Source organism: Drosophila tropicalis, unplaced genomic scaffold, assembly GCF_018151085.1.
Source record: "Drosophila tropicalis isolate 14030-0801.00 unplaced genomic scaffold, ASM1815108v1 contig_867, whole genome shotgun sequence".
NCBI classification, from domain to species: Eukaryota; Metazoa; Arthropoda; class Insecta; order Diptera; family Drosophilidae; genus Drosophila; species Drosophila tropicalis.
In genome coordinates, this window is record NW_027173362.1 from 185,737 (window position 1) to 212,443 (window position 26,707).

General features: G+C 36.8%; 1 protein-coding gene across 5 annotated transcripts in view; it reads left to right on the forward strand.

The window, feature by feature from the left end:
• Nucleotides 1-9,777, forward strand: part of Fas2 (fasciclin 2) — a 70,988-nt gene extending 61,211 nt beyond the window's left edge. For 2 of the 5 annotated variants that reach the window (XM_068298375.1, XM_068298376.1), the window contains 3 exons: nucleotides 5,584-5,785; nucleotides 7,255-7,341; nucleotides 7,844-9,777. In XM_068298375.1, coding sequence (XP_068154476.1) covers nucleotides 5,584-5,785; nucleotides 7,255-7,341; nucleotides 7,844-7,967 — 413 coding nt within the window. In that variant the 3' untranslated portion in view covers nucleotides 7,968-9,777. Of the gene's footprint in view, nucleotides 1-1,935; nucleotides 4,065-5,583; nucleotides 5,786-7,254; nucleotides 7,342-7,843 lie in introns of those variants that run through there. The other 3 variants (XM_068298377.1, XM_068298378.1, XM_068298380.1) reach the window with 2 other exon arrangements.
• The last annotated feature ends 16,930 nt before the right edge of the window (nucleotides 9,778-26,707 follow it).

Sequence of the window (26,707 nt, forward strand, 5' to 3'; positions counted from 1 at the left end):
GAACTCTTTGCATTGCCAGGATATATAGATTTAATATATTTTCCATTAAAGATTTGAACGATCATTTAAATATATGTATGAGATCTATTGATCGAAAGTAACTCGAATTGCAAATGCATTGTCCTCGTCCTTAACTCTCATGCGTCTCATTCACACCTTGTGTTGTTGTCCCCCTCTCACAGACACACGCCCACCACCCACCCACCCACCCACCCACACACACACACACACACATACATACATGTGTCTTGCTCATTTGCTTGTATCCTTAAAGTTAATCTCATTAGTTTATTCCGATATGTTTGTGGCGGGGTGTGTGTGTGTGTGTGAGCGTGTGGGCGTGTGTGTACACGAGATACGAGAGATATGAATCAAGAATCTATAGTAGAATCTAATTTTTCCCCTGAAAAGTAACTGAAACACACAAAAACACAAAATCAATGAAGATGATGACAAAATAATCACAAAACAAGTTTTTTTTTTTTGCTCTTAAATCTAATTTAGTTTAATTCTTAAAATTTTATTTTATATTTTTGTGTGTGCATATTCATGAGAAAAACATGTAACGATATATTGTAATTACTTTAAAATCTAAATATATATATATATATGAACATATATATGTATATGGACTTATATATCAAACGAAATGAACGAAATGTAAACTTTAGTTTTTAATAATATCTACTTAAAAATTATCATCATGCCCAGTCTACTACTACTTATATTTTCTTTATTAATAATTTAATTTTTACTGAATTGAATGATTCATCGTTTAATTTTCTTTTTGTTTGTTCCATTTCCCTTACTTTTTTTTTTTTTTTTTTTTGATTTTCATATTTTGATTTTCCTTGTAACTTGTATATGCAACTTTTTTTTTCTTTTAATTAAGCGATAATGAAAAAAAAAAATTAAGAAAAAAACAAAACAAAAAAACAAATTGAAATAAAAAAATTTACAAAATCAATGTAATTCTTTTTTTATTGCAATAGTGAGATTTCTCGCGCTATCTCTGTCTTTCTCTCTTTTATACTATCTCTATCTCTCTCTCTGCTACTCTCTGTGCGTGTTTTGCTGTGACTGTACTTGTGTCCTTTATTAGTATTTATTAGTATCTACTTGCTGTCTCACTCACTCATATTTACGTAGTGTAGTGTGAATTTTCGTTTGTTTGTCTGTGTCTCTTTCTATTTTGTGTTTCTTTGTCTCTGTCTGTGTGTTGTTGTTGTCTCTTTTACTTATTTAACTTAAATTAATCTACTACTTAACTTATAACCTAAACTTACTTTTAGTAACCGGCTACACTAATTAGCTTTAGTAATACCAAACATATTAATGACATATTACATACACACACACACACACACACACACACACATACACACATTAAGCAGAACCGATATCGAAACCCAAACTAACCCAGATACTAATCAAAACATTTTACCAACCACAACAACAACAACAACAACCAAATGTCCAAAATGTGCAATAATTCCTGTCTACGTTGTCTTCACCCAATCACCAACGGCGCAATTATTCTCCCCACTGTCCCTTACGTAATGCCGTTACGTCATTTGTGAGAGAACACTCTCCTTTGCCCCGTTCAGCGAGGTGAGATCATCTGACACTTTCAATGATGACTTCAAATGAAAGTGTTGTAAAATTTCTTACGGCATTGCGTAACGGCATAATCAGAATAAGCCCGTTAGTCTCGTCGTCTCTGTCTCTCTCGCTCTCCCTCCCCCAATCTCTCTCACTCTCTCTCTCTCTCTGTTTTAACGAATGAAGAACAAATATTCTTTTGTGTGTTTCCTTTTCTTCCTTTTTTCTTCTACTACTTTTCTTTGTTTTTCTCTCTTTTATGCTGTGGGCAAAATCAAAAAAAAAAAAAAAAAACCCAAAATTTGAACACTGAAAAAAAAAAAAAAAACACAGACAATCCGTATCCCTATACATTATCCAGTTCAACAATGCTTCGAATTCCAATGGCTCTGCAACTGTTGGCGTCGCCGCTGCTGCTCCTTTTCCTGCTCTCCAACATGAACAACGGAGGATCCTGCTGGTTGTCCTTTTTCTCTTACAGTTTTTGTGTGTAAACAAACGAATCAAAGCAATGAAACGAAACGATAAATGATTTATTAACAAACATTAACAGAAAAACAACAACAACAACATTATTAGCACTTGGGTGGGGTCTAAACGTATTATTATTTCTATTCTTTTTCTAATGTGCTAAGATATTCCAAGTAAATGTACAAAAATGCATTCAAATATTTCACATATAAAATGTATACATAGATCAAATGCCAAAAACAAAAAATATTAATAATAACGTATCAACAGCAAAGAAAACTGAAAAGAAAAACCCCAAAACCAAAAGCAAAAACCAAAAACAAAGAACAATTATTACTCCAATTTAGCAAAATATACTTTTGTTAATTTGTTATTTAGTTTTCTAACATAATCAAAAGGGAACTTCGGATCTTCAATCGAAGAATTAGGCGATACTTTCCGGTTTGCTTCCATAAGTAAATTAATTAATAGTTAATAGACAAAAGTTTTAGAATTATGCTTAAACGTTATACAGAGAATATCCTTGGGGGAAGTGAGCTTTGCCATCTTCTGATGACCCCTCGTCCATGTGGACACTAACCAATTTCCAAAGTCATTGTGAATCTGAAGAAAACACTGCCAAAAAAAAAAGAAGAAAATTCCATTTGTTAACACTGTGCAACACACAATTGCACTTGAATGCAAGTGTTCCTGTCATGAATGCCTTTCACCGATATCCAATTATATAGAAACATTTCACACACGATTCTCACTGTGATTTGAGATCTACATACATATATGCAATTCTTATACAAATATTTACAAAGATCGGATTCATGGCATTACTCTGTTGCACAGTGTAAATGATGCATATATATTAGCCTAAATTTGTTGTTGTTTAGTTTTTAATCCTTTCGTTTTATTTTCTCTGTTTTTTTTTTTTTCTTACCCTAAAATCAAAAATCTCCACCGTTGAAAAATGATTTGTTTTCGTATACGTTAAGGGGACAATAAATAACTAAGTAATATATATACATATATATAAATATAAAATAAATAAAGAAAATACAACAAAAAAGATCATATTTATAACCACACACACTCACACATTTCCAAACTACGAATTTTTTCACATGGTGTAAGCTTAAATGAAATTTTTATGAAAAATGAAAACCAAAAAAATGGAAAACTTACTAAAACTTCACTTAGCCAGCGAAAGAGAAAGAAAACTCAAATGAAAATGAAAAGCGATCGACAAAGTAATTCATAATGTCTATGAAATTGTTTTTTGTTTTTTTTTTTTTAGCCAAATATAAGTATACAAATATATATATAAAACTACATATATATATATGTCTCTATATAGAGCCATAAAAAGTGCATAGAGTAATGAAATGGATGTTTAATACGACATTTATATACCCTATATACAAGATACAAACACAAACACACACACATACACATGCATATAGTGAATAATTTTAGTTAGTAAACGAATAATGAGAAATATTCAAGTCAAATCGAGCCGCCGAATTCTATTTAGATTTGATTTTGCTTGAGAATTGCGCCGAATCATATATGTATATGTATATGTATGAGACATGTATACACACACACTCCACACACACACACACGAATACATATACTTATATAGATATAAATAGAATTGCATAAGTGTCAGTGTCATTGAAAAACTTTTTAACTAGTAAGGCATTAATTGTTTTCATTTTCATTTTGGGTAAATAAAAAGAAACCAACAAAAACAACAACAACAAATAAGTGTGAGCATGTGTGTGTGTGTGTGTGAGTGTGTGTGTGTGTGCCTGGTTGGTTCTCTGTGGGTTGGCAAAGGTACAGGATACGGATTCTTACAGGTAATATGACACACACACACACACACACACAGCAGATTTAGAGGGGGGCGGTGGGGGGCGTGGATAAACATTCTTCGTATTCTATCGAATAGCCAATTCGCCGTCTCAATTTTCCTTATTACTGGCCAATTGACAATTTGTGGTTAATCGGTTTGCGGTTCGCTAGTTAGTATTATTGTTAGTCTTAAGTACAATTACTAATTACTTAAATATTTTCAAGTTAGTTTAAGCAAGACTAAACTTTACAATTACCTTATAACATTTGTACAAAAACAAAAGTAAATTGTTTCAACAACAAATGAAATGAAACAACAACAAAAAAAGACACAATCATGCACTCACTCTCTCACTCTCACTCTCTCTCTTTCTCACACAAAATGTAAACTTTCAATGTTAATTACTTAAAAATTTCAAAAAACGCTTCTACACACACACACACTCACACACACACACTCTTAAGTATTGTACAAAAACAAAGAATACAAAAAACGCAGAATCCGAAATTTTTAGCTTTTGTGTTTCAAACTCTTATTGCTTTATTGCTTTTGGCTTGTATTTAACACATATACATATGTACATATATGTATGTATATGTATATATATATTTTGCATATTGGCATCTGACTCCTTATTTTTAGTTATTAACTTAGTTTAATTTGTGGCTTAATTGTGGCTTTTAACTGAACAAGAATTCTTCTCATCTAACACAACTCAATATTAAATATAATTTAATTATTATGGCATTAAATGTCAGCCCAACTATCACTATCTCTCTCTCTCTTATTCTGTCCCTCCCTTTTCAATCACTCTCTCTCTCTCTCCTCTGTCTTTCTCCCCCCTTTAAAAATTTGCTAAAAATTGCATGTTAAGAAATCACAAAAAACAAAAAAAAAACTCAAAATTTTATTGCTTTCGTTTAAATTTATTTATGTGCAAATTTGTGCTATTTATTTTTATTTTGATTTATTTATATTTTGTTTCATTTCTCACTTGTTTTTATTTTGTTTTTATTTATTGAAAATACACACACAAAAATGTAAAATATGTTTATACAAACAAAAAAAAAAAAAAAAAACAAATGATAGTAAAAGAATTTAAGTTACTACAATAAAAAACAAAAAACTGGATAAGGTGATCGCAATTTGAAAGCCGAAACTCGGTGGCGGAATTGGGACTGTAAAATGGCGATTGCTTGCCCCCTAAAGTATGCAATAGTCAGTTGAAAACATTGCATTTTGCCTACTTTTGGGGATAGAATATTCCCCATTTTCTAACATTCCCCAGTTTCGCCTTGGCCAGGGCTGCAAAATGCATTGAGCTCTAGCCACAGGACATGAAAACAATAACAACAAACAATGCATTTTGCAGCAGTTACATAAAGCAAAGCAGTGTCGAAACTGCTTTATATGTGTAGAACGGATTTTGAATTAAGACAATAATAATATATCAAACTAAGCATTAAAATACACACTATATATATATATATATAGATGGAAATTCAATTAATGACAATTTACTAATCCAATTTTACCTCACACACTTTCTGCATCATCCCACCACCCACTCTCTCTCTCTTTCTCTCTCGCTCTGCTTTCCTCTCTTTTTCTCACATTGATCATCCATATATGTATATGTACATTTCACTGATGTGGTCTAGGAGTCGATGTCATCCAAGTGGCAGAGCGCCAAGTTCTATCGTCCGCCGCCATTGTGGGCATTGCTGTCGGCGGAGTCCTTCTGCTGCTCTTCATTGTGGATCTGCTGTGCTGCATAACTGTGCACATGGGCGTCATGGCCACCATGTGCCGCAAGGCGAAGCGTTCGCCCTCGGAAATCGATGATGAAGCCAAATTGGGAAGGTAAGCGACAACAGCAACAAACAATCTAAACAAAAACCAAGCCAAATACCTATTAAAACCAAAACCATTCGAAAAACAATCTAATATTGCACTAAACTGATGAGTGATATTCGGCCTTTCTTTCTCTACCCCCCTTTTTTAAACGAATTTTCCAAACTAAGCCAAAATTCTCAACGTCCGGACTTCGAATACAACTGGGTCTATGCGCGTCCCAAATCTTTGCTATTCAATCGAAATTCGAGTTCCTTTTATATTCGTTTAACACACACACACACACAAATAAACTCTTTAACACAAAAATATGTTTAGTGCAATATTAAAAATGTTTTCACACACACACACATAGACATACATACGAAAATACTCTTTAGATTTAATTTTCAATGTCCCCATTTTTTTAGTTGCTTAATTACAATTATAAATCTTAACTATTTGGCAGTTGGGCAGCAGAATTAAATATACAAATTAGGTCATTAGGCTTTATCTTAATATATATTGTTTAGACGAATATTAGTGTTGGGTAGCCATTTATGAGTTGTTTTCTTGACTCAACTTTTTAATGACTTTACTTCTGGGTTTGATGTACAGTTTAAAGTTTCCAAGATCAGTTTTCTTTTACTACTCGCCTCTAAAATAATTTGAAACTGATTAAAAGAAGTGATCGAACTCATCAGAAATCAGATAGATAGATAGATAGATAGAAATCTCAAAACTGCATTAGACGAGTGTAAGTAAGTTTTTCCTTTCATTTTGTGATTAGCTTAGACTAAACTAAGCTGAAAACTCCTAAAGTCATATAACTTTGAGATTGTTTAAACAGAAATTATCCGAATTAGTTTATGTTAAGAACTTTTGTTGATCTAAAAGATCATTATTTGTATATTTCGAGTCGAAATTGATTGAAAAAAAGGAATCAAAATCATTTTTGACTATTTAAATAGAAGAAGCTTTAAAGATCAGAAATTTGATAAAATACTGAATGAGGATTTGCAGGAAACATTCGTTGAAACATTTATTTTAGACAGTCAAACAGTTGTTATAGAATAGATACATTTTGTAGTTGCCACAAAGTGCCTAGACAGTACGCTCTTCCTGCGATCTGAAGCCTGCCACTTGAGATGTCCTGCCCAGCTGCTAGATGGCAAAGTATAGTGTTTCCTTTTAGTCGTTTGATTTCACACATTATTCATTGAAAACATTCATTAAACATCACTTGGCTCTCACCATAGACCTATATCGATCTCATTACCACATTTATATCCACATTATCCATTATCTATCTATTATATACTCTCTCTTCAAATCTCCCTAATCCAAACACACAAAAAAACCTCAATATGTATTGTATCAACCAACCAATCCAACACAATACCCCCCAAAAAAAACCAATACCAAAACCAAAACCAATACCACCACCAAATTTAACCAAGCAGTCTTTATGGTTGGCGTTTTCCGCTACCTTATTGCAGTGGACAGCTGGTTAAGGAGCCACCACCGTCACCGCTACCACTGCCGCCGCCAGTTAAACTGGGCGGATCACCAATGACATCGCCATTGTACGTACCTCTTCGCATATCCTTTCTTCTTTCGTTCTTTATGAGTTCTCTCTAAGCTTTGCCTTGCCTTGCCTAGCTGCTCCCTAATCTGTCTTCTCCTATTTCCTAATTTCTTGTAGTTATTATCACTGTCAACTTTCATTCATTTTATATATTAAGTATACGCATAGTCATCACTTTATCATGTAGCAATTAGCCTTAGAATTCTATAATTAGCCTTGTTCTTGTTGTGGTAAGTACTAGTAAATACTCATTCTTTTGATGAGTCCTATTTGAATTTCGAGTATGTATTTGCAGATTTAAGATAAAACTGAACACTAAGTTCATATCTGTAAATACATAAGCGGATACCTCTCTTAGAGTTGGACTTATCTTGTATCCTTTCACTTGTTCTCTTTCTTCTTGCCTTGGCATTTATTAGTAGTAGATTATTAGATGTGTTGAATATATTTTCAATTTATTAACTCCGTTCGTCTCCATTGTTTCCTTTCCCCTTTCGCAGAGATGAAAAGGAGCCGCTACGTACACCAACTGGCAGCATTAAGCAGAACTCAACAATCGAATTCGATGGACGATTTGTTCACTCTCGAAGTGGTGAAATAATAGGCAAAAATTCAGCGGTGTAAATGACGCACACACACACACATACACACAGACATACACACGCACACACACAATCACACATACGCCTAGGAAGATCGCTATGGAAAAACTACTCACTCACCTAACTAAATACCTAAAGCCACCTACAAAAACAAAACGAGTATATATATATATAAATAAAGATATATACAATCGATGGAAAAATCATTATTCACAACAACAACAACAACAACACAACATGAACAAATGACGAAAACGATAAGCCAAAGCCCCAAAAACCAAGAATTTTTTTGTTCTTTTTGGGAAAGCAAAACGATTATAAGAATATGATTAATTTTTAATTTTCTAAACCTGTGTATTCTTTAGTTAGCTCTTGATCTATATACTTAATGTCTTACTAATACACACATACAAATACTTATTATACATACAAACAAAGTACATACTCGTGCATACATTACGGATATCGAGAAACTCAATGTAAGCCAGAGTTTATACATATATTTATATGTAATACATAATATTAAGCTAAGAACAACAACAACAAATACGAAAGAAAAAAGTTCATGTTTCCATATCGCTTCATCTAAGTTCAAATCTTAATTATATATTCGCGCTGCATCGCTTTTTCTTGATTTAGTCCTTACTTTCCTCAGACTTTTCACAAACTTCTTAGCCTAAGTTAAAGGATAAAAACGGATATATATGTATGTAGATACATACATATGTATATGTGTTTATTCACTTAAATTAATGCCTTACGAAAAACAAAACAAAAAAACAAAATGAAAACGCAAAATTGCAGTTATTTAGCATTTAAATGAAAACAAAATAAAAATCATTAAACAACTAGTATAACTAACTTAAAAACATGCCATAATTAAGTTATTACTCTTAAGTTTTCGTCTGCATTATTGGGAGAAAATACCGATATCAATATCGGTTTTGGCATTATATTGCACATTATCTTTCATTTGGTACTTAAACACACAAAAACAAAATCAATGAACTAAAGACTTTTTAGACAAAAAAGGAAGGAAGAGCTCATTTCAGAGAAGAACTCATTTCCTTTGCATCTTTCATTTTTCGTTTCCTATTTGGTATACTTAAATAATTTATAAAAAACAAAACAAAACGAAAACCGAACGAACAAATGCTCAACGTGTGTGTGTGCATACAATGTGTATTATGAGATGAGATATAATGGTATTACAACAACAAAACAAAAACAAAAGTAGACCCTAAACAAATGAATACACTTACTACAATATATAATGCTTAGCGTTTTTTTTTCTTTGTTGAGAAACACTGCTTTAACACTCAAAACACAAAAAATGTTCCCAGACAAATTGATTTGACTTCAAAATCCCTTCAAGATGAATCAAAGTTTGAGAGATCGAAATAATGAAAACTTATAAAAATTGAAAACAAACTTTAGATAACAAATTGCCCATAAAAAATTGCAATCAGCTAATAGTTAATTCTTTGACTGCAAAAGCGTGTTGCATACTTTAGGGCGAAACGAATCAGCCATTTTCACATCTTCAAATCCACTTTGGATCGATCTAAATATATTCTAACAGATCTTCTGTGCTATTTTTTAATCAGCATCATGTCTTTTTATATTCTGAATTGGAAATTTTTCCTTTGCTTTTTTAAATGTTAACTCAACGGGAATATTCAATTTGTCTGGGATCTTTTGATATAGACAAAAAAAAACAAATATGAAATTAAAGTTCAAAATTGAAAAACAAAAACAAAAGAGATCAATGGAAATAAACATTTTAATATTAAATACATAATTGTAAGTCTCTATAAAAGAAAAATGCCAAATTATCCACATTATTTTTATTCATTTTAAGTTTATAATTTTTCTTTTGAGTTTTTAGTTTTTGTAAAAATTAACAAGAATTGTAAGTAATTTAAGCGAAAAACAAAACTGAAGTAATAAAAACAGAAATATTCACTTAATATACATAATTAAATATATTATATATATATATATGTATGTATGTAAAATGTAATGAAATTTATTCTCTAAGTACATTTTTTTTCCAACCAACAACAACAATATATATAACTGTATATGTTTATGTATATTGATAATAAAAATGCATTTTAATTTTGTAAATCGAATTTCATTTCTTAACCTGATTTCACTTACAATTAGAGCTTTTGTAGCCGTTGCCTCTGTTGCCAGTTAAGTAAAGCGCCTTGTCAGAGCTTTTTCTACCTTAAATACCTTGAGAAATGAAAACAAAGAACCTAAAACGAAACTACAAAAACAAAAGATACAAATTATAAAACCAAGACCTAAGAATATTAAAAAATAACTTTTTTTTTGAAAGCTTCTTGAAAATAAGAAAGAGAAAGAAAGCAAAATTATAAATGTAATTGTGTGTATATGGAAAAAAAGAAAAAGAAAGATAATTTGGAGTGCAACATATAAAATATGGCAAAGTCAAAAAACAAAACCAATACAAAATTTTGCAAAAACCAAAAAAAAATAAATTAAATGGAAAAAATACAAAAAAAAAAGAGAAAGAAAACCAATTTTGTTTGGGTTAGGGGTTAAAGGGTAGCTTTTTATATATATACATAAACCTAAAGGAAAAAAATATCTAATAAAATGAAAAACGTGGAAAATAAAATCGTATTTACTGTACCATTTCACGTGTCTTTATCCATTATCTTTCAGATATCGAAGAATGATAGAAAAACCAGAGGGCCGGGGCTAACTTCGACCGGGTCAAAGTTTGTATACCCTTGCAACTTTTTTGGTAACTCTTTCCTTACCCATTAGCCATCAATGTGGAAGAACGTTTTATCTAAAAAGGGTTATGTTTGCGAAAGAGTGGCCTACAATCTTAGAGTAGAAAATAACGAAGATATAGATCAAAGTCACTGTTTTCCAACGATCGTTCCTATTGGAGCTATGATATAGTCACGCGCTCTTTATCAAATTTGGCACAGTCGTTTATAGGCGTAATAAACTGTATTTTAGCACAGAAAATAACGAAGTTATTGAGGAAAGTCACTGTTCGTGACTTTGGCGTTTGTATGGGAGCTATATGATATAGTGGTCCGATCCGGCTGAATCCGAGATATACAAGCTTACATGCTAAATTTCAGCTCTGTAGCTCTTAGGGTCTAGGAGGAGTTTGCGTTGATCCAGACGGACGGACGGACGGACGGAAATGGCTATTTGAACTCGTCTCGTCGTGCTGATCTAGCGTTGCACACTTCTGACCAAAATTAATATACCCTTTTTGCAAGGGTATAAAAATATCGACAGACTAACACATCGATTAATAATTTACTTAGCTTCGCCTTTGTTTATATTTACCCTTAGAAGTGAGCATCTTTCGAATCATCTTGGTGTACATCAAACTCCTTACGATCGTAAACACACTCCTCTCCCCTTCCGACCCAAATCTGAAGTTAGTCAAGTTAGTTTCAGTTTAAATTTTTTTTTGCGATTTTTATACCCTTGCAAAAAGGGTATATTAATTTTGGTCAGAAGTGTGCAACGCATATAAGGAAGCATTTTCGTGAACACAGCTGTATATATTCTTGATCAGCACGACGAGACGAGTTCAACTAGCCATGTCCGTCCGTCCGTCCGTCCGTCCGTCTGGATCAACGCAAACTCCTCCTAGACCGTAAGAGCTACAGAGCTGAAATTTTGCACGTAGGCTTGTATATACTGCAGGCGTTGTATATCTCGGATTCAGCCGGATCGGACCACTATATCATATAGCTCCCATACAAACAGTGACTTTTCTCAATAACTTCGTTATTTTCTATGCAATTATCGTGAAACTTAATATTAGAGAGTTTACTACGCCTATAAGCGACTATGCCAAATTTGATCAAGATCGGGTGACTATATCATATAGCTCCCATACAAACGGCCAAGTCACGAACAGTGACTTTCTCAATAACTTCGTTATTTTCTGAGCTATTGTCGTGAAACTTAATATTAGAGAGTTTACTACGCCTATAAGCGACTATGCCAAATTTGATCAAGATCAGGTGACTATATCATATAGCTCCCATAGGAACGATTGGTCGAAAACAGTGACTTTTGTAAATAACTTCGTTACTTTTAACGCGATTGCTTTTAAATTAAACATTTCTTAATTTAATATATATGTTAATGACTGTGCCGAATTTGATAAAGATCGGGTGACTATATCATATAGCTCCCATAGGAACGATCGGTGGAAAACAGTGACTTTGATCAATATCTTCGTTATTTCCTATGATTGTAGGCCTTTCTTTCGCAAGCATAAGCCTTTTTAGATAAAACGTTCTTCCACATTGATGGCTAATAGGTAAGGAAAGAGTTACCAAAAAAGTTGCAAGGGTATACAAACTTTGACGCGGTCGAAGTTAGCCCCGGCCCTCTGGTTTTACATTGTGTTAAAAAAGTAACGTTCAAGAACTTTCCAGAGCAATGCACACATGTATTCTAATTGCGTATGTATTTGAACGCATACATCTATCTCTTTTTTGTATTTGAATACTGCGCTTGCCCGACTGAATTACTGGCACGCGCAATTAGTCTCTAATAAACTTCTGAGTTGTACGGACGTGTTACTATTCTTTTATTCTGCCTGCGTTATTCGGGTTGTGCGTCCCCTCCCCCTCAACAGGTTATGGGCCCAGGACACGGTTTTGAATAGTAAAGTAATGAAGCGATATATTTAACGATTTATATCAGAGAGCATTAAAGCTACGAATAAGTTACGAACTTTATTCTGGAGAAGAGACTCAAAAGACAACATGAGTAATCTGTACCACATCGAGAAGTTGGACGAAAAGAATTATGATTCTTGGAATATACAAATGCGCAGCGTGTTGGTGCATTCAGACCTGTGGGATGTAACGTCTGGAAATTTGCCCACGGTGGAAGGTGTCGATCTCGGAGGATTGGATCGGAAGGCCCTAGCAAGTATTACGTTGAGCGTAAAACCATCGCAATTGGCATACATAAAAAATTGTTTAACGGCATTTGAGGCGTGGACAAGACTACGAGATGTCCATCAGCCAAAGGGACCGGTGCGGAAGGTATCGCTGTACAATAAGTTGCTAAGCTTACGCATGACAGACGGTCAAGATATGCCCAGTTATATAAATGGTTTCTCTGATGTGTTAGATCAGCTTGCAGGCGCCGGTGTACAAATAAATGAGGAGTTACGAACTATCATTTTGTTATCGAGTTTACCATCAGTGTATGAGAATTTCGTTGTCGCCATCGAGACGCGCGACGATTTGCCCAGTTTTGAAATTCTCTGCATAAAATTAAAGGAGGAAGCAGAACGAAAACGTCTAACTGTAACGAAAGAGAATGGGCAAGAGGCATTTGTTGCTATGCAGAACAGAAACAGAAATCAAAATGCACGCACACAGAGAAATCGTTCGCAAATTACTTGTTACAAATGCGGCAGGCAAGGGCATGTCAAAGCACAGTGCGGCAAAGAGAGAGTCGATAAAAAAGAGAAAGAGTACAAATACACTGAGAAAATGAAGAACAAGCAATGTAACTTGATAAATGCTTTGGAAGCAGAGAATATGAAAAGAGAGAAGTGGTGCTTGGATTCTGGTGCGACGAGTCATATGTGTTGCGATAAGAGTATGTTTTCAGATTTCTCTGTACATGATGAGAAGATCAGTCTGGCAGATGCGGGGTATTTACGTGCAGAAGGCAAAGGAAAAGTCACTATTCGGACTGGAATATGTAAATTAACAATGAACAACGTGCTTTATGTACCAGGGCTGGCAGGAAACTTTATGTCAGTGGCGCGTGTTATTGAATATAACAGTGTTGTACATTTCGAAAAACATATGGCCAAGATCATACAAAATGGTGAATGTATTTTAGAAGCAAAAAAGATAGGCAACTTGTTTGTTTTTGAAGCTGAATCGGAAAATCTTTTTGCTGCTGTCGGAGAAGATGTATCATTGTGGCACAAACGCTTTGGTCATCTTAATTATAAAAGTCTGACGCAAATCGCAAGTAAGGGCTTGGTACGTGGGCTAAGTGTGACCAACTTCGCGCCCAATACTCCATGTAAGACATGCATGGTGAGTAAAATACATGTTCAACCATTTCCCAAGATGACAGAAAGTCGGTCCAGTGAACTTTTACAATTGGTTCATAGTGATGTCTGCGGACCTTTTGGAACAAATTTCCTAACATTTATTGATGACAAATCTAGGCGAATTTTTGTGTATTTCCTCAAGGGCAAAGATGAGGTTTTTGGCAAGTTTCTGGAGTTCAAGAGTCTAGTGGAGAGGCAGACAGGGAAGAAGCTAAAATGTATCCGCAGTGACAATGGACGAGAATATGTGAACAAAGCATTCGATGACTACCTGAAGAAAAACGGGATAGTACGCCAGTTGACCATAGCGTACACTCCACAACAGAACGGCGTTGCGGAACGAGCTAACCGCACTCTGGTGGAAATGTCTAGGTGTTTGTTGGCACAGTCTGGATTATGTGAGGCATTGTGGGCAGAGGCTATATTTACAGCTGTATATCTAAGGAACCGTTCGCCTACAAGCGCACTGACAAACCAAACGCCAATGGAAGCGTGGACTGGCAAGAAGCCATGTATTAATCATCTTAAAGTTTTTGGTTCTGTTGCAGTTGCGCTATCCAAGGGTCACCAGGAAAGTAAATTCCGACCAAAAGGAAAGGAATATCGCATGGTGGGATATTCAAGAGAAGCAAAAGGATACCGATTATATGATGGAGAAACTCGCAAAGTGGTTGAACGAAGAGATGTTCTCTTTGATGAAAGAGATCCCATAGAGCAAACTAATTGTACGACGGTTATGTTTGATTTGCCTGGACGCTATAGGCAAAATGAGATAGCAGATACAAATCCAGAAATAAATGAAAGCGAGAGCGACGCATCAGAGGGACAGTCTGCTGAATCAGATGCTGACGAGGAATCGTTTCATAGTGCACCTGAAGAAAAGCTTGCACAAGATGAGAGCGAAATGCGGGTAGGACCTGGCAGACCACGAGTAATCAGAACGGGAAAACCTGGACGGCCGAGAAAACAATATAATATACTTGCTTCGATTGTGGCTGGTGAGGTACCAATTCCATCGACCTACGAGGATGCCATAAGTGGACCATATGCATCGCAGTGGCAAGAGGCAATGGACAAAGAGTTTGGAGCTCTGGTAAAAATCAAACTTGGGAGCTGATAGACCTAACAAACAAACAACGAACAATAGGCTGCAAATGGGTTTTTAGTCTGAAAAAGAATGCGCAGGGAGACATTGAACGTTTTAAGGCGCGATTGGTTGCGAAAGGATGCTCGCAGCAGTTCGGTGTAAACTACACCGATACATATGCACCTGTATGTCGATTAGAAAGCGTAAGGTTTGTTTTGGCGGTGGCAGCAGAGTTGGATCTTTATTTACATCAAATGGACGTATGCACAGCATACCTCAATAGCGATCTGGAGGACACGGTGTATATGAGGCAACCCATGGGGTACACAGACAAAAATCGTCCAAAGGCTGCATTACATTTGAAGAAGGCAATCTACGGTTTGAAACAATCAGGAAGGGCATGGAACTCTAAGCTGGACGCTGTATTACGAGATTTGGGTTTTAAACCATGTAGTAGTGAGCCGTGTCTATACCAAAACCATGGTGAAGAAGACTTAACATTAATTCTTGTTTATGTTGATGATCTCCTTATAGCTTGTCGTTCAAAACAGAAGATGGATGCCATCAAAGCAGCGATATCAAACGCGTTCGATTGCACAGACAAGGGTGCAACTGAGCTATTCCTGGGTATGGAGATTCATCGAGACGGTGAGCTTGGGCCTATTACTCTAGGCCATTCCCAATATATCAACGATATGTTGGTTCGATACGGTATCGAAAACTGCAGACCGGCGGTTACTCCTCTTGACGCAGGGCATCAAGTGGCATGCGACAATAAGCAGTGCAAGAAGGTTGACATAGGGTCGTACCAGACTCAAATAGGCGAACTGATGTGGCTGGCTCTAACCACCAGACCGGATATATTGCATTCAGTTGCAAAGTTGGCTCAGCGAAATCAAGATCCGCATTCAGAGCATGAAGCAGGTGTGAAGCACATCCTGCGGTATTTGGCATCAACGATGGATAAAAGGCTACGCTATAAAAGGACCGGCCAAGCTTTTTCTGGATATGTAGATGCCGATTGGGGTGGTGACAAAACTGACCGGAAGTCCTATACCGGCTATGTTTTCTTTTTGGCCGGAGGCCCAATATCTTGGAAATCTAAGAAACAGCGCAGTGTGGCGCTAAGCAGCACTGAAGCTGAGTATATAGCTTTGTCGACCGCATGCAAAGAAGCTATCGTTTTGCGACGCTTAATCATTGAGCTGGGATGTGGAAATGCCGAGACCCCAACAGTTGTATATGGAGATAACTTGAGTGCCCAACAGTTGGCGAAGAATCCAGTTCATCATTCTAGGACAAAACATATAGATATAAGATATCATTTTGTACGACAAACTGTATCTGAAGGTTTTGTTGAGTTGAAGTATGTTTCGACTGATTTAATGATAGCGGATATTTTAACTAAGAATTTGCCAAAGAAAAAGCATAATGACTTTGTGAATATGTTAAATTTGAGTTAACTTTGTAAACATGGTTGCATTGAGGAAGGGTGTTAAAAAAGTAACGTTCAAGAACTTTCCAGAGCAATGCACACATGTATTCTAATTGCGTATGTATTTGAACGCATACATCTATCTCTTTTTTGTATTTGAATACTGCGCTTGCCCGACTGAATTACTGGCACGCGCAATTAGTCTCTAATAAACTTCTGACACTAACCATAGAACACATAGATGGGACAAACTCATGTTTTTTTGATTGCAAACGCTAGCCTAGTCATGGAACCCCAGAGAACTTCGGGAAAACCCGAACGCTCGTACTCTCAATGAGAGCGTAAAATGGGGGAGAGGGCCAAGCAGCAACGAAAATAATTTAGTGTAGCACAGACTACAGAACGACGAGGGCAGGCCTATGTCGCTTGTGATTTCGTTCTGGCAATGTATGTGTACACTCGTCGGTACATGCTCAGGCTTCGTAGTGTGTGTGTGACGTGAAGTTGTACAACATCGCATTTCAATAGCTCGCTCGACCAAAATTTTTAATTTTCGACAAAACAGCGACAATGCGAATAGGATATGCCCCTGTCGAAAGAATATCAAGAAATATTGGCCTCAGCTTCGTATGTATCCCGGTGGCTGTGCCGATAAAGTGCTCGCTTGGCGATCGGAATGTCCCTGGTTCGAATCCCAACTCGTACTCGTTAAAAGGTTTTTCTTCGCCTATTTTTTTATTTATATAAAAATATTTAAAAAAAAACAAACCAAAAAGAAACAAAATAGAAAAAAAAACCTTCGTCAACGATAATCGAGTTTATTTCTATTTTGTTTTTTTTCCCTTTTGTTTATTTTTATTTTTTTTATTTTTATATAAATAAAAAAATAGGCGAAGAAAAACCTTTTTAACGAGTACGAGTTGGGATTCGAACCAGGGACATTCCGATCGCCAAGCGAGCACTTTATCGGCACAGCCACCGGGATACATACGAAGCTGAGGCCAATATTTCTTGATATTCTTTCGACAGGGGCATATCCTATTCGCATTGTCGCTGTTTTGTCGAAAATTAAAAATTTTGGTCGAGCGAGCTATTGAAATGCGATGTTGTACAACTTCACGTCACACACACACTACGAAGCCTGAGCATGTACCGACGAGTGTACACATACATTGCCAGAACGAAATCATAACCCCTGCAGTACCGGTCCCCGGGGATTCCCCGGGGACATGTCGCTTGTCCCCTGGGACAAAGCGGCGACACTCCCATTTAAATTGCGGCGACATTTAACATTGCATGTCCTAGCTTTTAAGACTGGAACGACAACCCGGCGACAGTTGTCGCTCCAGTCGCCAAGACAAATGTCGAAATGTCTTGCCGAACGCCGGGACAAACAAGCATTGTGTCGCCGCTTTGTCGCTTTTGTCCCTCTAGTCGCGGTGACAAGAGGGACAATTGTCGCCCAATCGTCCCGTGCACAAGACCATTGAGCGACATTTGTCCCTCCAGTCGCCGGCGACCAAAGCGACTAATAAACAGCCCGGCGACCAGAGGGACAAATGTCGCTCAATGGTCTTGTGAACGGGACGATTGAGCGACAATTGTCCCTCTAGTCGCCGGTACTGTGAAATTTTTCGCTCTGGTCGCCGGCGACTGGAGAGACAATGTCGCTAGGTTGTCCTAGGGACCACAGGGACAAAATAGATAGATTGTCGTAGGGACGATAGGGACAATATCGATAGTTCGTCCTAGGGACTAGAAGGACAATTTCCATAGTTTGTCCTAGGGACTAGAGGGACATAAATTACATTAAAAAAAAAAAAATTCAATTAATTTTTTTTAATTTATTTTTTATTTAGATAATGCTGCTTCAATTTTCTGCTTTTTGGGTTGTTGTCCTTATTTTTCACTCAGGCCATCGAATTCTAAAGCCGACTCTGGCTGCCCCGAGGAAGTGTTTTAAACTGCTTCTGGAATAGAAAAGTGGAGATATTATTAGAAATGAATGAATTATAATATGAAAACTAACGCTTTAGCTCTCAACAATTAATCTACTTACCGAGTAAAACCTTTAGATAGGTTCTAAGGCTCAACTTTTGGTTTTTCGTATCCGGGTTGTGACTCTTCAGAAGAGAGGGTTATTCGTTATCCACAATCGTTTCCACTATATCCCCGACGGAACTACCTTTCAGAATTGCTAGGGGGGAAAAAGTCCACCTATATCCGGGTTCGAACTCGAGCACAACAGAATTGTAGTTTTAGTAGGTCACCATTGAGCCACCGACTAGGCTATCAGAAGAGAGAGCCATTTGAGCCATTTGAGATGTCTGTAAATATAAAAAAAAGTATTTAAATTTTTTTTGATTTTCATATAACAGTTGAATACTTACATGGCTTTTTTGACTTTCCCGACGTAATGCTGTTCTTCAAGTCAATTATATCCCAATCAGTTGTTAATGGTTTTTTATTTTAAGAAAAAAAAAATTAAAATTTTACAAAATAAAAAAAAAGTATTCTTTTGGCACGGCCCGGGGTCGAACTCGCATTTAATTTTGTTGGCAAAATACTTTGTTTTCCTTTCACTCTATGTTCTCATATGTCTTACTCATTTTCTCGAGTGAGAGTTATTTACTTGCATTCAATTGCACTTTGCCAACAAAATTAATATTCACTATTTGGTATTTTAAACATCATATTAAATAGCACTTACCTTTAATTGTATCTAAAATTAATCAGAAAACACTAATATAATATATTATCACTGCGTGCTCCGAAAAACGCAAAGTATAAAACGACTCGAACAGAAATATAAAACAACAACACAGCCTCGAATGAGAAATATTTCTTTTCGGCAGCCGATTGAGTTTCGAAAAACGAAATTATTCCGTTCGGGTGCCCTCGGCTAGCCTCAGTATAAAAACGCCGGCAGAATTTTTTCTGCCGACGTCGGTGGCTCGGACAATGCGTCGACATTGTCGGCGGCGACAATCTGGTACTGAAGGGAAGCGACATAGGCCTGCCCTCGTCGTTCTGTAGTCTGTGCTACACTAAATTATTTTCGTAGCTGCTTGGCCCTCTCCCCATTTTACGCTCTCATTGAGAGTACGAGCGTTCGGGTTTTCCCGAAGTTCTCTGGGGTTCCATGACTAGGCTAGCGTTTGCAATCAAAAAAACTTGAGTTTGTCCCATCTATGTGTTCTATGGTTAGTGCTTCTGAGTTGTACGGACGTGTTACTATTCTTTTATTCTGCCTGCGTTATTCGGGTTGTGCGTCCCCTCCCCCCCTCAACACATTGCTCAAGTGTGATTAATAATTTTGAATGGATTCCAAATATATCATTTGTGTAAAATGAAAATTACATAATTACATACATCATTTACATACTTAATTTACTTTACATAATTTCAAAAGAAAAGAAAAATGTTGATGGCTTCTGGTGAATTCTTAATAGAAACGACGTTTGATCTTCTTCGTCAATTTTATTTTGGGGAAAGTAGCCTCACGAACCATGACTGGAATACGCGAGATCTGATCGTCCATGGAGTTGCTCGACTTGCCCTTCGCATCAAAGAAATCAAAATCAGTCTTCATTTTAGCAAAGGTCGACTTGGTTGTGGTATCCGACAGAGTCTCCCATTCGGTGTCGTCCAGCTGCTCCTCCGACTGTGGCGCATCGTTGTGAATGCACATTGAAAAGTGCTTCTCCTTCAATGAGACTGAAGTCTGGGCCGAAATCGTGCGTTGATTTCCGGCCGATACGGCATCCTGGTTCTCGTCAAGTTCCACTACGGACATACGGTTCATCTGAAACCAGAAGCTCCTCCTTATGTTGATTTGCTTCCCTGTCTGCAACAAATAACAAATTTGTGTCATCCCTCTCTGTCTCTCTCTCGCTCTCGCTCTCGCTCTCTCTCTCTCTCTCTCTCTCTCTCTCTCGGTGACCGAGAGCACTTTGCACTTACCCACTGCGTATATATCTCAAAGACGATCCAGGCAAATACGAATCCGAATACGAATATGTATCCGAATACGTACCGAGTCGTCTCGCCATCAAAGTGTGCTAGTCCGAACCAGCATTTCTCCAGGATATCCTCAGCTTTTTCAGTAAAGGACTCCCACCGCGGTTTCGGTTCTGACTCCACAGCGCTTCGAAAAACTGAGAAAAGGTTAAACATTTTATAAAATATATATTTTAGTTTGTCTTTTTCCGATTTTTCTCTGCTGGTTCCTTAACTTAGAATGAATATTTTTTTCTGGCATGCCTTGGGGTAAACACTTTTTGGTCATACACCAGCCTACTTGGATGATGTTTGGTTTTTTTTCGGTTTTAAAATTGTTTTTTCCCTCTAGTCATCCGCCTACTTGAACAGATGCAGACACACATTATTGACGCTCATGAATAGAGAGAGATCCGACGGATCAAAATTATACAGAGTTGGTCCCATGATCCATGAGGTGGTCCATGCAGGGAAGGGCAACTCCTGGCCCAATCCTGTCTATTAAGGGTGGAATCCGTATGTACTTATTGGACAAGATCAAAAATATCGACAGACAATATAGCTTTGTTTTTGTTTATATTATATATATATTTTTATACCCTTGCAAAAAGGGTTTATTAATTTTGGTCAGAAGTGTGCAACGCATATAAGGAAGCATTTTCGTGAACACAGCTGTATATATTCTTGATCAGCACGACGAGACGAGTTCAAATAGCCATGTCCGTCCGTCCGTCCGTCCGTCTGGATCAACATAAACTCCTCCTAGACCGTAAGAGCTACAGAGCTGAAATTTTGCATTTAGGCTTGTATATACAGCAGGGGTTGTATATCTCAGGGGTTGTATTCAGCCGGATCGGACCACTATATCATATAGCTCCCATACAAACCCCAAAGTCACGAACAGTGACTTTTCTCAATAACTCCGTTATTTTCTGTGCTAATGTCGTGAAACTTAATATTATACAGTTTATTACGCCTATAAACTACTGTGCCAAATTTGATCAAGATCGGGTGACTATATCATATACATAGCTCCCATAGGAACAATCGGTGGAAAACAGTGACAATGATCAATATCTTCGTTATTTCCTATGATTGTAGGCCATTCTTTCGCAAACATAAGCCTTTTTAGATAAAACGTTCTTCCACATTGATGGCTAATGGGTAAAGGAAAGAGTTACCAAAAAAGTCGAAGTTAGCCCCGGCCCTCTGGTTATTAATGATCTCTCCAGAATCCTTTGGTATGCCGATGATGTAAAAATCGCTAATCTCATCGTAGACTCTCTTTTATGCCATACCCTGCAAGCTGACCTGAATGCTTTTCAGGGGTGGTGTAGGGCTTACGCTAAACTGTTCTAAGTGCAAAATGATGTTCTTTTATAGAGGTTCTCTCTAATCAGCAAGTTACTTTTTAAATAATTTCCCGTTAGAAGGAGTTAATAATACTTCTTTGGTTGTAAAAGATTTGGGTATCTTAATAGACCGCAAACTTAGTTTTAATCAGCATATATCGACTAAAGTTAGTGGGGCTAAGAGTGTTTTTGGCTTCATAAAGCGTTGGTCGAAGGAGTTCAAGGATCCATATACTACCAAAATACTTCATACTTCTTTGGTCCGCCCCATATTGGAGTATGGATCTTGGCCTCCTCAATATGAGTTTTATCAAAACAAATTAGAATCTGTACAAAAACAGTTTTTACTGGGATCCAACTGTACAACTTCCATCTTATTCTAGTCGAATTCAGTTAATTAACCTTCCTTCTTTAACTAACCGTAGAACTTTGCTTGGTGTAACTTTTCTTTACAAACTTTTGAATGCGGAGATTGACTCTTCCGAGCTGTTGAGCCAAATTAACATTTATGTTCCATCTATAAGGACCCGCTATGTAGTGACTACAACAGACTGTGGCACGTTATCGGTTCCGAAACTTCGCTTCCGGGTATAAAAACTGCGTTCCGGTCCTTCTTTATTTTAACCTATCCTGTTTTCTTTTTATATGTAACCTATTATCTTATTACATTTAATATTTTCTATTCCTTTAGTTAAATTATGTAATACGCCTTTGCCCTTAGGTCGGAGTGGGTAGAGGTTGTAGCATTAACTTTACTTAGGGTCATTCGTAACAGGCCCGGGCCTGGTGTCATATGGGCCACTTGTTCGTATTGAGCGTTGTACGACTACGTCTATAAGTAAAACCGCGTCGAAGTTTGTATACCCTTGCAAGTTTTTTGTTACTCTTTCCTTACCAATGGTCTTCAAAGTGGAAAAACGCTTTAAAGGGTTTTTTTGAAGTCTGATGTTTGCGACATCAGACAAATATCAACAGACAAACACATCGATTAATAATTTACTTAGCTTCGCCTTTGTTTATATTAACCCTTAGAAGTGAGCATCTTTCGAATCATCTTGGTGTACATCAAACTCCTCACGATCGTAGACACACTCTTTCTCTCCCCTTTCGACCCAAATCTGAAGTTAGTCAAGTTAGTTTCAGTTTAAATTTTTTTTTTTTTACGTTTTTTTTACATTGCTCAAGTGTGATTAATAATTTTTTTTCAAAAGAAAAGAAAAATGTTGATGATGGCTTCTGGTGAATTCTTAATAGAAACGACGTTTGATCTTCTTCGTCAATTTTATTTTGGGGAAAGTAGCCTCACGAACCATGACTGGAATACGCGAGATCTGATCGTCCATGGAGTTGCTCGACTTGCCCTTCGCATCAAAGAAATCAAAATCAGTCTTCATTTTAGCAAAGGTCGACTTGGTTGTGGTATCCGACAGAGTCTCCCATTCGGTGTCGTCCAGCTGCTCCTCCGACTGTGGCGCATCGTTGTGAATGCACATTGAAAAGTGCTTCTCCTTCAATGAGACTGAAGTCTGGGCCGAAATCGTGCGTTGATTTCCGGCCGATGCGGCATCCTGGTTCTCGTCAAGTTCCACTACGGACATACTGTTCATCTGGAACCAGAAGCTCCTCCCTTTGTTGATTTGCTTCCCTGTCTGCAACAAATAACAAATTTGTGTCATCCCTCTCTGTCTCTCTCGCTCGCTCTCGCTCTCTCTCTCTCTCTCTCTCTCTCGGTGACCGAGAGCACTTTGCACTTACCCACTGCGTATATATCTCAAAGACGATCCAGGCAAATACGAATCCGAATACGAATATGTATCCGAATACGTACCGAGTCGTCTCGCCATCAAAGTGTGCTAGTCCGAACCAGCATTTCTCCAGGATATCCTCAGCTTTTTCAGTAAAGGACTCCCACCGCGGTTTCGGTTCTGACTCCACAGCGCTTCGAAAAACTGAGAAAAGGTTAAACATTTTATAAAATATATATTTTAGTTTGTCTTTTTCCGATTTTTCTCTGCTGGTTCCTTAACTTAGAATGAATATTTTTTTCTGGCATGCCTTGGGGTAAACACTTTTTGGTCATACACCAGCCTACTTGGATGATGTTTGGTTTTTTTTCGGTTTTAAAATTGTTTTTTCCCTCTAGTCATCCGCCTACTTGAACAGATGCAGACACACATTATTGACGCTCATGAATAGAGAGAGATCCGACGGATCAAAATTATACAGAGTTGGTCCCATGATCCATGAGGTGGTCCATGCAGGGAAGGGCAACTCCTGGCCCAATCCTGTCTATTAAGGGTGGAATCCGTATGTACTTATTGGACAAGATCAAAAATATCGACAGACAATATAGCTTTGTTTTTGTTTATATTATATATATATTTTTATACCCTTGCAAAAAGGGTTTATTAATTTTGGTCAGAAGTGTGCAACGCATAGAAGAAAGCATTTCCGACCATTCAAAGTATATATATTCTGGATCAGAGTCACCGTTTTTCGTCGTAATCCTATGGGTGCTATAAGATATAGTCACCCAATCTTGATCAAATTTGGCACAGTCGTTTATAAGCGTAATAACTCTCTAAAATTAAGTTTCACGATAATAACATAGAAAATAACGAAGTCACTGTTCGTGACTTTGGGGTTTGTATGGGAGCTATATGATATAGTGGTCCGATCCGGCTGAATCCGAGATATACAACCCCTGCAGTATATACAAACCAACGTGCAAAATTTCAGCTCTGTAGCTGTTACGGTCTAGGAGGAGTTTGCGTTGATCCAGACGGACGGACGGACGGACGGATATGGCTATTTGAATTCGTCTCATCGTGCTGATCAAGAATATATATACTTTGTATGGTCGGAGATGCTTCGTTCTATGCGTTGCACACTTCTGACCAAAATTAATATACCCTTTTTGCAAGGGTATAACAACAATATTCAAAACCAAATGAATCAATTGAGCGACTTCAAGTGAATGAGTGTCGAACTCAGTCGGACAACATTCAAATGAAACCAAACGAATTGAATGAGTTAGAAAGTAAAATACAATGAATTGCTATGATTCGAATCCCAATTCTGATTTTAAATTTAGTATGTACTTGTAGCTATGTGGGATTACTATATATTCGAACTAGTTTGGTCTGTGGCTCAACGGGGACCTACTCAGAGTATAATATTGTTAATATCGGGTTCAAACCCCCTAAAGAGATGAATTCTTTTTCCAGCAAGTGAAGCAATATCAAAACGTACAGCTGTGTTCACGAAAATAGAGTACCCTTAAGCGTTGACTTCAAAGTTGTTAAGTCTTATTAAAAATACCATATTTGCACCAATCTTTTTAAATTCATAATCTATATTTATATATAATAAAATTACTACCATTTTGGACTGAACAAAAAGCCTCCATTTTTAGAAATGAGCAAAATATTAAAGAAAAGGGCATTTTGAGCTGTTCATAAAAGTAAAATTTGTCGTTTCCAAATTATTTGAAACTTCAAATTCAGGTCACCTTTGGTTTCTAGGACTTAATACTTAATTTCTAACCACTTATTGACAATATTCGCTTGGCACCTGCGCCGCACCGAATCCTGCAAAGCTGAACTGGAATCTGCTACCATGTTTCTTGGATAACTTGCCAGTCTTAAGCTGTATTAGACTCTCTGACTGTTACCTCATACATTATCAACGGGTTACCAATCCAGCTACAGAGCTGGCCCTGGCATTACATCGATTCTTTGGAATTAAAATAACTTTTTCGAGATTGCTCCTATGTTTTGGGTCGTTGGACCGGTGTTATGTCCATATTATGGACGTTTATGTAGACATTTCTATCATTACTGCCATCAATCTTATGAATTCGACCAAGTCTAACATATGAGAAACAAGCCCAAATCATTCCCTATAGCCTAACCGTTGTTTGCGTTTGGTTTCGGTGGTAAATTCTGTATATTCTGGGCGACGTACCCTTTTAAGAACATGCACCACCAAACAAGACTACTGTCCGAGAATATTACCCACTTTGCAATTGGAAGATTCATATCACCAAAATACAAACGTGAGAGAGTGAGAGTTTCCTTCGACTTCGCCCTTTTATCTATTGTTTTATGAGTCTACTCCGACAAGTGACATCTATTACTGCCAGGATTAGATCATATTTGACTAAATTACGAGATGAAACGGCTATATCGAACAATGTGTCAGTCATCTGAAACCGTTTTTGCCCGTTTTACGCCACGTCTTTCGGGATGTTTTGGAAGGCGGGAGAGACTATCTACGCAGAACACTCAACTAAACCTTGAATAAATTTTTTTTGAGGTTTTATCTTGTTTTTCAAGGTTTTCGATCCACTCCGTACCCTATAATTATCTAACTAATTGCACTTACTTGGAAACTTTTTACTTGCTTTTTCGCAACTAAACGAAACATTACTATTTTTGTGAACAGCCAAATTTGTGGGGATAAGCAAAAAATGTGAAAAACGACCCAAAAATTAGTAAAAGTAACACAACTTTTCAGTTTTCCCATGCCTATATATCATTTAGCAAAACCAAACTCAGAAAACTGAATCTTTAAAAAGAAATATGTGAAAAATGTTTGAATTTTGAAATTACATTCACACTCATTCATTTGAAATTAATTCGAATGGATTCATTCGACTATCATCTTGCTATTTATTCATGCAGCTCTCTGGTGGGTATGACACACTGTGGAATATTAATAGAAAGGAATTTTAAACGAGCCTAGATCAAGTAAAGAGATTGACTTTTGAATGAAAGATTGA